General features: G+C 41.0%; 1 protein-coding gene across 1 annotated transcript in view; it reads left to right on the forward strand.

The window, feature by feature from the left end:
* The window catches only part of itga5 (integrin, alpha 5 (fibronectin receptor, alpha polypeptide)), a 57,662-nt gene that overhangs the window by 23,264 nt on the left and 19,571 nt on the right, over positions 1-14,827 (forward strand). Inside the window, exons 3-18 of the mRNA XM_066670904.1 lie at positions 2,182-2,282; positions 2,413-2,536; positions 2,778-2,839; positions 2,931-2,976; positions 3,239-3,367; positions 3,466-3,510; positions 3,928-3,971; positions 4,251-4,304; positions 6,299-6,351; positions 6,606-6,814; positions 6,934-7,134; positions 7,866-7,911; positions 8,048-8,161; positions 9,952-10,007; positions 11,033-11,190; positions 11,902-12,039. Of these exons, the coding sequence (XP_066527001.1) occupies positions 2,182-2,282; positions 2,413-2,536; positions 2,778-2,839; positions 2,931-2,976; positions 3,239-3,367; positions 3,466-3,510; positions 3,928-3,971; positions 4,251-4,304; positions 6,299-6,351; positions 6,606-6,814; positions 6,934-7,134; positions 7,866-7,911; positions 8,048-8,161; positions 9,952-10,007; positions 11,033-11,190; positions 11,902-12,039 (1,580 nt within the window). The remainder of the gene's footprint in view (positions 1-2,181; positions 2,283-2,412; positions 2,537-2,777; positions 2,840-2,930; positions 2,977-3,238; positions 3,368-3,465; positions 3,511-3,927; positions 3,972-4,250; positions 4,305-6,298; positions 6,352-6,605; positions 6,815-6,933; positions 7,135-7,865; positions 7,912-8,047; positions 8,162-9,951; positions 10,008-11,032; positions 11,191-11,901; positions 12,040-14,827) is intronic.

A 14,827-nucleotide genomic window follows, 5' to 3' on the forward strand; every position in this document is an offset into this window, starting at 1 on the left:
TAAAAATATTTATTATCTAAAAGCATATTTCTTCCACAAAAAAGACAGACAGACAAAAACATAGTAAAAATCAAGCATATAACTGGCTTCAGCTCTGAAGTCCAGGGCTGTTTATGTCCATTCTTCTGCTGTGAGAATTTCTGTGTTTGCAGCTTGAACCAAGATGATGTTGGAATTCTGATCCACACCAAAGCCCAGGCTACAGTGTTATTCAGTATATTTCAGAATAACTGGATTGTAAAGGGGGAAAAAAACATGCATCCAAAAAGATAAAAGTCTCCCAAAAGCATAGAAGAACACAGAATTCGTTTGAAATTTTTTCAAAACACCCCACTGTCTTAGATCCTGTATTATATAGTATTACGTACCCTTCTGTACTTTTTAGGCTTATGAAATCTCACGGGGGCAAGGCTTCTGTTTCCTTGTTCAAAGCATTAGGCTGAGACACAGAGAGAGAGAGAGAAAGGGAAAGAGAAAAGGAGCATGACGGAGAGAAAGAGGACCCTGATGCTGACCATAAGGCCAAGACATCCTGTAATGTTATTAGAGGGTCCTAATCCCTATAGGTTTTCCAGCAGGGGAATCTGATCTCCCTGAGGAATCGAGAGCAAGGACGCAGGGGGGAATTTGGGAGGTGGGGGTGGGCGGTGAATGTGGGAGATGACAAATAGAGAGAAAAGAGAGGAGGAAAACAAGATGGTGGAAGAATGAGTGGGAGTGGGGATGTTGGATAGAGTAGGAGCCAGTGATGAAATAATATTAAAGTAGGATAAGGTGGACAGGAAAGGGAAGAGGAGTTGAAGGGTGCCATGGATGGTTGTTTTTTTTTTTTTTTTAAAGGGAGCTAGCAAAATGAAACGAGAAAGAAAGAGAGCAGATGGGTTCAAGAGAGCAGAAGTGTATCTGACAAACCGCCTGTCTCATAGCGCGTAGCTGTTTTACTTGGAACCGTGTCATCCTCTACACAGTCAGTCAGGAGACCATCCCTTATGCTCTGTCTCTTCTTGTCTCTCTCTCTCCCCCAGTTCATTCCCCAGTCTCTCGGCCACACCACAGGGCACTGTTGCATCACGCTTGTAATTATGGTGCAACTGGAGAAATTTATACAGCAGCGACATTATGAAAGACTTGGAGTCTGAAACAGGGGAACTGGCTCTTTCAATTCTTTCCTTGACTTTGTAATTCTGCAGGGCTTGACTAATGTATTGGGTTTTCGCTGTTATTGTAATATCTTTTATTAATGTCTCAATATACCCAAAGATAATGTGCCAGTAATCAGAGGCTTGTGCACATATGATGTGGAGGAAATGGGTGTATGGCCCTAAAACAACAGGGTATATTTGAGATGGTGATATTACAATACACTGAAAAATCTTTTATTTTTCAACCAAAGAAAGGTTTGTGTAAATTTGCATATGTATGCATGAAGAAAGCAGGTAAATTTATTGTATAAACCGTAACCTACCAAGATTCTGGTTTTGTATAAAATGAATAATGTAACAATTAAATCTACCATAAAAATGAAGTGCCCCCTCCATGGTGTATTCCCGCCTTGCGCCCAATGATTCCAGGTAGGCTCTGGACCCACCACGACCCTCAACTGGATAAGGGTTACAGATAATGAGTGAATGAATGAATAAAAACTAAGTGCAGGCTTCAATAATTATACACTTTAGGCTTAACCTTAGGCTCAATCCAAGTTGTCCTCATCATCATCTGGGTGCTTCAGCTTGAGGTAGTGAAACAGAGTATTTGTGCTGTCCCCTTTTGTCGTTACAGGCTTCTTGCATATCTTATGTAGTACTTTAGACTCTGGTGGTCCCACCTGGACAGGCTTTGTCCGGTGGCCGTATCATCCATCTCAAATTCTCTCAATTTGGGCAAGGTATGCTATCAAGGTCTTGATCTTTGGCAGGTCAACACATGTCAGTGTTGTCTTTCCCATACGTCCCTTGTGAGTCCATGCCGGGACATACGCGACATGTGTTTCTTGTTCCCTTTTGAGAATACATCCATGACACGATATGACCATGTGGTCATTCACACCAGGGGTCATTCGGGTCACTGCTGGGACAAAGGCAGGTAGCTGTTGCGCAGTGGTGGTCTCTTTCGTTGTAATTGAGGACATTGAATGTTTTGTTTTCAGTGAAGGGACTCAAAGCTTTCTCCCCTGTTTTATAGGAGATCTTAATGTGACCCTCAATGAAACGTTATTCCAGGCTGAATTCAAGTCCCACCAGTGGTTTGGAGCGACTGTGCGTGCCCATGAAGACACTGTTTTGGTAAGAGATGATTTGTACTGTTTAAATACGTGTTTTATTCTTTGGGGAGTTGTGTGCTATCAGGAGCACAAGTGTTGAGATTGAGTTGATGAGAGGCATAACCTTGATCTTACTCCACACCCCACCACAGGCTTGTGCTCCTCTCTACTCCTGGAGAACCAAGCAGGACACACCTCAGTCCGACGTGACCGGCTCCTGCTTTCTGTCCGTTAAAAACTTCACCAAATTTGTCGAGTACGCCCCCTGCCGCACAGGTACATTATTTGCGAGAATACTGTGTGCGACCATGCCCTGGTTTGTTTTATTATTTTATTTATTTATTTAGTATCTTTGAGTTATTGTTTTACTCCAGTTCAGAGGTCTTCAAATCTGGACACTGATTTTAAAATGGCCGGGATTTTAAAATGACCGGCTTGGACGATAGTCTAACAGGCCAGGTACCTGGATCAATGATTGTATTACCGTATCCAATCAGGTAACATTTGTGTGTTGCAGAGATACACGGAGAAAAGAACCAGGGATACTGTCAAGGTGGATTCAGTGCTGATTTCACCAAGGTCAGCTGGGGGGGGGGTGCATACTTTACTGCTAATATTTTATATCACGTCACATGCTTCTTAATAATATATATATTTTTTTGTAATATAGGAAGGGAAGGTAGTACTTGGAGGACCAGGCAGCTATTTTTGGCAAGGTGCGTAACTGTCTTTAATAACAGATTTACAGGTAGTTTTTCTGTTCCCTTCAGTTTTCTCCTTCCTAAGTTACATAGTGCAGCTTAGTGAAGCATCACAAAGATTTTGAAGCTGTACCTAGTGATGTTTAATGCTTTAAAAAACATCACTTGAGTGGACCTTTCCGGGATAACAGATGTGTTATTCTTATTTTCATGTTTAATAGGTTTAATATGAAGATTTGTCTTTTCCTGTGTTTATTTTATTTGATTTTTTCCTCAGGACAATTGATTTCTGCAATGAAGGAGGAAATCGTCAAGGCCTATTACCCTGGCTTCTTCCTTACTTCAGTGGAGGGCCAGATCCAGACCAAGCAGATAAAAGAGATCACGTTTGATGACACCTACATGGGTAAGGACTTTCCGTCCCTCCAGTTAATGTCTGATGTTCAAAATTACAATGACATCAAGAATCTCCCATTAATTCTGTGACCATGTCGTGTCTTGTAGGTTATTCTTTAACGGTGGGAGAGTTCAGTGGAGACAATAATGAAGGTAAGCCATTTGACAACTCGAATCACTCACCAGCATGGTGACAATGTCATGTTTGTTAAAAAATAAATAAATAAATAAAATAGTTAATCAGAATTGGTCACAGTCTTGCCGTTTTTGTTTAGATTACACTCCAACTACTAAAGATTAAAAGCATCATTTTGCATATGAATAGAATAAAATGATACTTTAAGTAATGCAATGTTTAGACAACCTCTCGTAGGAAGTGTAATGATTACACCAATGCCACAAGTCCGTTCTGAAAACAGAGCTCGAGGAGAGTCTTGGTTTGCCTGCCAGGATTCTCCAAGTTCCTGAGGATTGCAGACATTTCCATGTTTCCACTACTAAATCTCCCCATTTCTCTCTTGGTTTTTATGGTCTCCCCCCACCTTCTGCTGTCTGCTCTCTGTCTCGCAGAGTTTGTGACAGGAATTCCCAGAGGAGAGCGACTGCATGGCCAGGTAGAAGAGAACTGCATTGTCGTTTCAAATGAAATGGAGCAGTTGAATATTTGGGAGATTTGGGAGTGTGTGTGTGTGTGTGAAGGATTTATTCACTGAGCAGCAGATTTAGTTCTTATACATGAAAAATAACTAACCTGCTGTCATTCTTAACTATTGCAATAAGACAAATGTTTATTTCTTATGTCTTTATTCAAGCTTCTGGACCACGTTGTCTTTAGTTATGCAACAAAAAAAATTAATGTGATGACGTACTTCCCATTTTCTTTTCCTCTGCAGGTGTCTATTCTCAACAGTTCCTTGGAGACTTTGAAAACCTTCAATGGTGAGCAGGTATGTCATATATTTTTTTGACTTTCACAGAAGATGTGCACCTTGTGTCAACAGTCACAAAATGCTGTTTACAACACTTATACTTTGACATTAGAGTATGTTATAAACCCGTAAAAGCTGGAACTGCTAAAGTTGGGACTTGATACTTAGCCCTTTTCCACCAAAGAAGTCAAATGTCTTGGAACTTTTGTGGTTCCATCGTTGCTGTGACTGAATTCAGAGCCAGAGCCTTTGATAAACAGATGGAGGAGAGAGTCATGGTTAAAGTGATGCATGATACACATGTATATGATGTAGAGTTCTGGTCCTACTGAGCTTATGAAATATAGCAGCAGAGTAAAGTAGCCAATGCGCCTCAAGTAGTACTCACCACAGCCCCAAAAAACACACAGATTGAGCATTTTCCTGTTTCCTTCCTAAATCACAAATCTCATTTCAAAACGAAAAAGTACACACTTCTTGTTCTCTGGTCTTTCACCAAGCACACCATCAAGATCAGTTTAACATGCTGTCATTAGCCCCACCCAGCTCCACTGTACGATAACACTTTATTTGAGGCTCTGTACTCTTTCTGGAGCTTCTTTAGCTTGACACATCCACGGATGCTGTTATGTTCATTCAATTGTTTGTAATGGCACTAGTAGTTTACACACCCTGTGCGTTGCTAATGTAATTGAGCCCATTCTGCCTTGCACAGCTTTATCCCATGAGTTGATTCCTCACACAGCAGCACACTGATGATTTAAGCAAAAATAATTTCCTTCATAAACCTGCATTAATAGGGCTGTAGCGCCCTGTGGTGAGCAGTAAAGCCCATTTATTGAAGCAAGAGCTTAAAGGCAATTTTCACAAATGAGCAGCCTGGTTTTGCAACTGGAACTTGTGTGAGGCCTTTAAATTCCCCAACAGGCTCAGCCGAGTAAATACAAGCTGATGAGCACTAGAGAAGTGTGCTCTTTCAGTATGCTTAAGGATTTTTTAAAACAAGCAATATAACAGTAAATATTGGTTAAAATTCTGTGCTGCTGATGGAATAATAATAATAAAAAAAACACTAGTTAATTGCACAGTTTGCTGTGAAGACTCATTACTAATTGTCCCTTCTTAAGACTGAAATATTTTATAATGGATATATATGTAAAATAACAGATTCAATGTAAGATCAACACAATGGAATAGTTGTTAATGTCTATCGATTAAAAAATAATCACATAAATAATGTTAAATGCTAGTACTTTCTCGTATATTTGGAAGAGAAGTAAATGTGTAGTGATTAAGGCATGACAAACTGGTGAGAGGAATCCATTAAAAAGAAAATGTTGCTGAAATGAATTTATCTCTAATAAAAATGTAAATCTCTTATTTTGCTCAGTAAACGTTTCAGGGGGAGCTTTGACTTCTGACAGAGCAGCTTTAATAAAGAAAACTAATGATGGAGTGCAGTTTGTGGCTCAAAATAATAAACACCTCCATGTTCCAGCTTCACTTGGTTTTTAAGAGAAAAACAGGGATTAAGAGTGGTACAAGATGAAACAGAAGCACTGTGTGTGTGTGTGTATGTTAAATATACTGGATTATGATGGTGTATATTATAATTATGGGAATAATGGGAGGAAATGTGATAAAATTATTAATTAGCGTTAAAATTAGCACATTAAATTCCCATGTGCGTTAACAGGTGTGTTATAGCAGCATTGACAGCACTAGTTAAAATAATTTATACATGGTCTTGTCACCTAAAATTGAATATTTGCTCTCAAAATCATGTTCCAAAAGGCTGAGGTGATGCAGGGATCCAGAATAAAAACTGTTTGCAATGGATTTCTTTGTGGAATTCAGGTTCTTGGCATTGTGTGGTTAAAGATATTGTAATACTTAGTCAAAATATGGAGAGTTTTAAAGAACACTAATTCCTAATCTACCATTTTGGAAACCGGAGATCAAATTGAGTTTGAAAACATTTGTCAGCTACTAAAACATATTCACCTTTACAGATGGGCTCCTACTTCGGCTACTCAGTGGCTGCTACAGACATCAACAATGATGGGTCAGTGACCTTCACTTTGGCTGTTCCTTTTGTGCAAAGTTTGGCTTAGTTGTTAAAACTATAAAACAGAATTTGTAGCAGATTGATGTAGAATCTGATGGGAGTGTTTCACAACTTAGGTTTTTAATAATCTGGAGAAAGCTGGAAATAATAAAAATAAAAATCTTGTGTTCAGTATATTTTTAGAAGAGAGTAACCCAGAACATAGAGAATCTTTAGTATCCCTCATGTTTGTTCTCTACTCTTATTCCCAGACTGATGGACTTGTTGGTGGGCGCTCCCATGTTTATGGTGCGTGATTCGGATGGAAGGTTGGAAGAACTTGGCCGAGTGTATGTGTACCTACAGACTGGACCTCTGGAGTTCATTCCACAGCTACCTCACCTCACTGGCACGCAGACGTTTGGCCGATTTGGCAGCTCCATCGCTTCTCTGGGAGATCTCAACCAAGACGGCTTTAACGGTGAGGAGACTGTGCACCTTCTCAGGGATTACATTCAATTTGTTTATATTGATACTGCTGCTGTTCTGGCCAGTCGCTATCGTGAGTTTACTGTACTGTCGTCTTCTCTTGTCCTTCAGATGTGGCTATCAGCAGTCCCTTTGGTGGGAAGGCTGAAGAGGGACTAGTCTTCATCTACAATGGCTATGCTAAAGGTCTCAGGGAAAAGCCCTCTCAGGTGCTTGCGGGACAGTGGGCATCAAAAGCCCCTCCTGCCCCTCCTGCTAGTTTTGGCTTCACTCTGCGAGGAGGTAAAGACCTGGATCACAATGGCTACCCAGGTGAGACCTACTTAGGGTCACTATAATCCCACAATCCAACATGAAATGGAAAGTGAGGCACTTCTCAAGTGTGGAAATTGTTTGGCTCTGTCACAAATGGTGTCCTACTCCCTGCGTAGTGCATATTATGAATTGTGGATTGTAAAACTAATAAAATACAAATCTTTATGACCTTCACTGTGCATTATGCGGTGTGGAGAGAGGTATAGGAACTTCAACCTTGAGAGAGAGGGGGGGAGTGGTTAGCAGCGTTGCAGCTACTGCTTGGTATGACGTCCGTTGTCACAGCAAGAGTTGACCATGTCCTGTTAATGATAAAAAGTGTAGTATGTTAAAATTTTGTGGTCCACAATGCAAAAACACATGCTTTTAATGTTAGTACATAGATAATTTATAGTATTAGTGAGTAGTACACAATTGGAGCAGGGCCATTATTTAACGTAAAATATCTTTACTGGTAAATGTTGTTAATTTTTTTTTTTTTTTTTTAATGATTCCACTTTCATTTCAAATGGACACATGCAAAGATGTAGAATAATGAAGGAAAGTTTAGGCTATGCATGTGCTGGAATGCTGCATTCCTGAGCTAATATCCAGGCCTTATCATATTTCCTGACATAATAAATATATAAAATAACTTTATGCTGTCTACATGATCATTTAAATAATACAGTGGCTGGTGGGATTTATTTAATAGTAGCTTTTCTTTTTTTCGGTCCTCCCTTATGTAGATCTCATAGTTGGAGCATTTGGCGTCGACAAGGCAGTTCTTTACCGGTGAGTGGGTTTATTTTTATTGATAAACACACACACACACACACACACACACACACACACACATATATATATATATGTATGTATGTATGTGTGTAGATATGTAGAGCTCATATACCATACTCTTTCTGTTTTGTAGATCTCGTCCTATTGTCAACACCAGTGCCACTCTAAGTGTGTATCCAACCATGATCAACCCAGAAGAGAAGGTGTGCACCATTACGAATGGGAACCAAACAATGCACGTCTCCTGGTATGTGTGTTCCTCTGTTACTCTTCCAGCTTAAAATGTGCAATACATTCTGGTTCAATGCGGGGGGAATCCACCCAAAATGTGGGACAATCCACCTTTGTGAGGAAAAGGTGAGACATGTGTTGGAGAATTGTGGAAGGTGGGGGTGTTTGGGCTGTCAACGTCGGCTTTCAGCATGACTTTGACTTAAAGCACTGCCTCACAGCACAGAAGAGAAAGACAGGAAGGTGGCGGAAAAGCATGAAATGGCCATTTTCCACTTCCACTGTGCAAGTTTTCAAACGCACACCCTGAAATCCCTTCATCTGTTGTGAGAGGGGACGTTTTTTTGTGAGACAAGATTGAAGCCGGTCTCAGATTTCCAACTTTTCCCCCATGCTCCAATTCCTACAAGAGAAAACGGTGTATACACATGTCTTGATTACAGCTGGTTGCCTGGCAGTGAGGGAGCTGTGGCCGGGGGGCGGAGACTTTCAGAGAAAGAGGAGAGTGTGAGCGAGGAGGGCTGGCTGTGGCTTTGAATGAGAGATTGTTTGGTGGTGGAACACAGCTGGGACACATCAGGATACAATGCAGTGCACACATGCACGTGCGTGCACATACACACGTGTAATGCAGTGTACACACAAGGCTTTAGGCGTACACATGGGAACGTGCTGCTGTTATTGCAGCCCAGGTTAAGAACAGTCTGGTTTGCAATGGTTTTTTTTTCCCCTTCTTGTCTCTCTTTTGGGCCTCACTTTTTGTACTCCTCCCTCCTACCGTTATTTCTGTTTCCCCTTTTCTCGTTTTGTCTGACCTGACTTTCTGGAAATCAGTCATTTTTTCATGCTCTATACTTGGGGAGGGTGATATTACCAGAATAAAACATAACAGTACTTAACAATACACCACAAACTTAGTTGTCTAAGCTGAAACACATTTGCAAACTTGATTGAGGGAATAAAAAAGAGCATTTGAAAAGTTGTGTAATCACAATAAATCAGATATTTGCTTGTGCAGTTTCTTTCTTGTTGTTTACAGGCTCTTACTGTTGTTCTACATGTGCCTGAGAACCTCTTTGGCAGCATTAGATTGTGCTTTTTCTGTTCATTTTTAATTATCTCCTGTTGTTCATTAGTTGTATAATGTTTGGTACATCTACACACTCCTCTACTATCAAGAACCACTGAAAACAGAATGTTTGTTTAAATTGTTCTAGCCATTATAGTAAAGGTTTAGCGGTCCAGGAAACTCTCAGACTAATCACATGCGTTTGTACACATCACATGAGATGCTATACAGCCAATCAGATCTGTGCATTATGATGCCTGCTGAGACTCGATTGAGTGACACACACAAGGCAGGGCTAATAAAAATAGCCCACGGGGCGAGATAAAGGCTCTTTTGGGATAACAGCATTGCGTACGGTAACATCAGAGATGGGTCAGAGACAGGTCAACAGTTGAAAAGTAAATTTGAGTTCTCATAACACTCAACATGGACTTTGGATACAGATAATTTATATTTGTATCTATAATATTTGTGTGTGTGTGTGTGTGTGTGTGTGTGTGTGTGTGTGTGTGTACATTAAAATAAAGCTAAATACGTGCAAATAAATTGCATCCCTAACTCTAGCATTACTGAAGTTCTCTCTGGTGTTTGAAGTAACTGGAGATGCCTTAAAAAGAACAGTCTCTGGACAAGGAGAGAGTAGAAGTATGAATGTGACTGTGTGTGTGTGCATGCTGACATACTGCCATGTGTACGCTTCTCTCATCATGTCTCTCTATCTGTCTTTCTTACTGCAGTGTCAACTTGAGCTTCTGCCTTTCAGCCAATGGCAAGCACCTTCCAGAGGTTCTAGGTGAGCCAGCACTCCACATCTGTCTCCTATTATACTCACATAGCAGCGCTTAGTCCAAATCTCTCTAGTTAGCACCTTGAAAAGACCCCCCCCCCCTTCACTCCTACCCCCATTTCTTCTGGTGATAGCAACATGGCATTTCAATGTGACATGTTTCCCCAGCCCCAGTGTCATGACTGTTATCCCTTTATTAGCTTTTCATCCCTGTTCATGAGCCAAGGATCTGAGCCCCCAAACACACACACACACGTTGTGCAGCAGGGCACATGCTTTCATACTCTTTATTCTTTAATGAAAGCACTCAGGCTTGTATGATATCAATATAGCTTAAAGATAGTTACTCTTTTGTTTGGTTTGATAAATTAAAACATAGATTTGTTGTAGATTTAGGGGTTCTCCAAATTCTTAAAGCATTCTCTTGTGATCAAGCCAGTGATTAGATTTGTGTGAATTAGAAATGCTCTCACGAGTGGATCAGACACAGCAGTGTTTGCTCAAGTTTTGAAAAACGGCTTTTACTCACCGTCCACTCTGTTAGACATTCCTACCTAATTGGTCTCCCTTGTAGATGTAAAGTCAAAGAGAGTAACTCATCTATCACTGCACAGTTTGTATTGGTCAAGCTCTAGTCCAGGTCCCAACCCATATTATGTTCATTGGTTTATATTGTGACACACTAAAATATGTATGTTTACTATGGAGGAGACTGGGCAAGGAGTAGGAGCAAGCAGTGACATGGGATTCACCCACACTGTTAATAGGGGTGTGGAGAAACAAATAGGCCAGCATATGTTAGATTGTGTTTTAATATGTTTTATATTATAAATATTTAAAAATATGTATTATGAAATGTGAAATGGGGATGAGACGATGTGACGGACCACTTCTGCACTTTCTGATATTGACAGTGCTGTCTCAGAGATCAAATTGTTCATAATCAGCCGGGCTCTGCTCCACAGCTGTGTATGCCCATTAACATTCCTGTAACATGTCCTGCTGTAACAACGTGTATGTGTCTGTTATAGAGTTTAATGTAGAGGTGCAGCTAGACCGGCTGAAGCAGAAGCAGAAGGGAGCAGTTCGCAGGGCTCTGTTTTTGGAGACTCAGCAGGCCAGTCTCCAGAGGAAACTCAGAATGCCCAACAACAATCGAGTCTGCCACGAGACCAAAATCTACCTGAGGGTGAGTTATGCCTAGTGACTCTCTGATCCTAACTTTTTCAGTTCCAATCCAATTCTGACAACTGCTGATGTCCATTCAAATTTCGATACTAGTGCTTGTTTTGCTTTAATATTATAGTTACAGTTGTTGGTTTTGTGTTTATGGGTACATCATGGGGCTGAAAGATACCGCACATTATTAGAACAGGGAAAAATCGTTTTTTTCTGCCTATCTTCATTAATCTTCTTCTTTTTTCATTCTTCATTTCCTCTTTCTTCTCCGTGTTTAATACTGTCCTTGCTTACATCTTAAATAGGAGACTTAGACTCTTCAGTCAGTCTCTCTCTCTCCCTCAAACACAGACACACACAGTTTTCCAAAATGCCATTTCAGATGGACATGAGGCCACTCAGTGAGTGGATCGGTCCTGTCCGGTATCGGATGGGTAAATGACATCAATATCTGGCCCGACACCGATTATAGGATCGGATTGGGCCCACTTCTAGTTATGCCCTTGTCAGAGGAATCTGTCTTAGGAAGAAAATGAGGCATTAAGGACAGTTTTCTTGTGCTGCTTTAAGATAAGTGGCTTCTTAAGATAAGTTAGACACCTGGCTGTGCGCTCTACGATAAACGCTCGGATTAATAGTCAGAAATGTGCTGTAAGATTAAGTTTGTTCTTTTCCTCTGACCTCACTTTTAAACCGTCTGCTCTCTTCTGCCTGGGCGTAGGACGAAAAGGAGTTTCGGGATAAGCTCTCCTCCATCTTTATCGCCCTCAACTTCAGTCTGGATCCGCAGGCTGCCGCAGACAGGCACGGCCTCCAGCCCATCCTCAACTACCAGACCACTGAGCTCATCGAGCAGAAGGTATGCACCCTGACCCTGGTGTGGGTTTCAGTGTTGGAGTGTACAAGCACGGCTGCTGATAAAGGAAATACTGGTACTGGGAATAGTTTTCCTTCAGTGCCTCCATTTTGTAGACAAGAATATCTCGATATTTATCATGATATGGGTAGAATTTTGTAACACTGTTAGTTCTTAAAGGACACCCATGCAGACAGAATTCACCAAATGGTAATTACTATACAATATTTACATTTTTTATTATCAGAACATAATATGCATGTGCAGAGTATGCAAATTTCTCAAATACACAAGGAAAGATTTCACTGGTGTGTTGTATATAATTTTGAATACCGTCACCCCTCCCCTGACAATGGAAAAACCCACTTCTAACATTACTTTACTTTACTACACACCAGCACTTGAACACATTATAGTCTGGATTAGGTTCTCGCCTTCATACGTTCTCATGCGTTCATTATTGTAATAAAATTAGTATATGTGCCTGAATGGTGTGCTGCAGAGAAACCAACGTTTGTTGAACTCTGTGACTCAAATCTTATCATCGTTATCGAGTGAAAATATATCACAAAACAAATTGAGATTGTTTTATTTCCCACCACTAAGCTCGCCGCCACTCCGATGCAAACAGACGCACATGTCTTTTGTTTCCAAACCGCAACTTCTTTTTGAACAAAACAAAATAAAGTGACAAATCTCCTTTACAGTAGAATTATTGGAATTATAAGTGACATGCATTATGTATCTATATATCTGCCCCCCACTTTGGAAACCACTGCTTTGGGGGCTTAAGAAATCATTGTACTTAGAGGTCAGCTGTCTTTTTTTTGACTTATTATTGACTACAAATTTTGATGAAGATGTACCCGTCTCTCATGTTTGCATGTTGCATCCATTCCAAAGCTAATATTAACAATTAACAAAATGATATATTGTGCTGCCTGAATACAAACGATGAATGAGCTGAACTTGGAATTACCCAGGAACCCCAGGACCCCCGCCCCATCCCTCCTCCCCTCCTGAACTGTACTCTGCCTCCTCTCCACTTTTTCAAAACATGCATCTGGGAAGTGCTCCAAAGGGTCTGGAAAGCAGTTTGAAAAAGAGGGGGAAATTCAAAGCATGTTCACCAGGGAGACTTTTTCATTGTCCCACCGGGGCACCGCTGTGGACCTGTCCACTGGAGGTGCGTTTTAGGGGTTGCTCGCGTGCAGAAGGTTTGGGTGGGGCCCCCACAGTCCATATGGTCTATGGTTGCATATGGTCGGAGTTTGTTTTGACCGTGCCAGTTTTCCTATGGTAATGAAAGCTCTACCACTAAAAGTTGAAGCTTTATTTGCCTTCGACGTGCGGCTGCTTTCACTTACGCTGCACACCATATGGACAGCAGGGGAAGGACCAACGTGATCTGAGTTTGCGCCGTGAGTTCTGTTCTTTGCCTTGCAGGCCACTTCACTGTTGTTCAGTCACAATGATTTTCATTAAAAGCAACATGCAGATTCAAGTGTGGTCTATATTTGGCTTGTGTTTATCTTGGATTTGAGTTATAAAGACTCTAAAGTCTGAGCGATTGCTCACCAGCCACACATTGTTTCAGAGCAGAGAGCAGAAAGGCCAGCTGTTAAGGTTATGGTGACAGTGTGCTTAAGCAATAAACCCTCAAGCACATTGTAAATCCTTATGGGCACCCAGTGCAAGCTCCTTCCAAACATTGCAGCGGTCATCCAGGGAGCAGCTTCAGACCTGGGTAAAGATAGAGCAGCAAACTATGTGTTAATTTAATTTCTGAGTGCATTGAGCGTGACCCTTATTAACGCTGTAGATGAGGTAATAGTTTGTTGACCAGACTACACCTTGTCTGTAAGTGTAAGATCACTGCTGATTTGCTCCATATGTTTCCATGGGCATACTGCAGTAATGCATTCAAGTCTGAATGCTCTGAATACACAGGCTCTCCATGTCATATCCTGCCAAATATTCCAACAGCCCACGATACACTGACCCAGGCTTTCCTCAAGATCAACTATGTGCCTCGGGGTTTTTTGATTTTTAAAAAATCTGTTTGTGATTGGAGTCTGATCCTAGTTTGCATTAATCTTTGTTGTTGCCCTTAGGTGCTAGCTGTAACCTCTGACTGATCTTTACTGTGTAATGGTTCTTAGATGTATGTAGCTAGTATTAATTCCACTAGAATATCACAGCTTTTTTAATTATTGGATTTTTGTTGGATTTTGTTGGACATTCTCAAACAGACCAAGCAGGATTCATTTAAAGACAAGCTTCTTGTGGTGCATACCTATTCTACTCGACTCTGCTCGACTCTACTCACTTTTTGGGACCTGGTGCCACACCGAAACGTTGGCTGTGATGTCACAAAACACTGTCACTGACAGGAACATGGGCTTTGGAAACGACAAGAATGGCAGCAGTAATGTGGTTGTGGTTGTTGTTGTTTGGGACTAAACCCAGCTCCGCACCCCAGTTCAGACACGTCTGTAGAGTTTTTCCGTTCCTTGTTGCACTGTCCAGTTCTCCCTGGAGTTTTTTGTTGGCCACCGATCCAAGGAGTGTTTGAATTTCTTGAAAAAATCATCTCAGCACTAAAAACTTTTAATATCTCAAATTTGGAAAGGGTCATTTATGCCTTAAGCTTCTTCATACTTCCGCGCATACGACTAGTACAACTGGTACAAAGGAAAGAAGAACACCTCACTCCCCAGTTTTGACTTCCTTACTCTAGCTCCCAGTTGATTGCAGAATCTGTGATAAGATTTTAATGACGGTTTTTAAA

The sequence above is a fragment of the Hoplias malabaricus genome, chromosome 5 (genome assembly GCF_029633855.1).
Source record: "Hoplias malabaricus isolate fHopMal1 chromosome 5, fHopMal1.hap1, whole genome shotgun sequence".
Taxonomy (NCBI): Eukaryota; Metazoa; Chordata; class Actinopteri; order Characiformes; family Erythrinidae; genus Hoplias; species Hoplias malabaricus.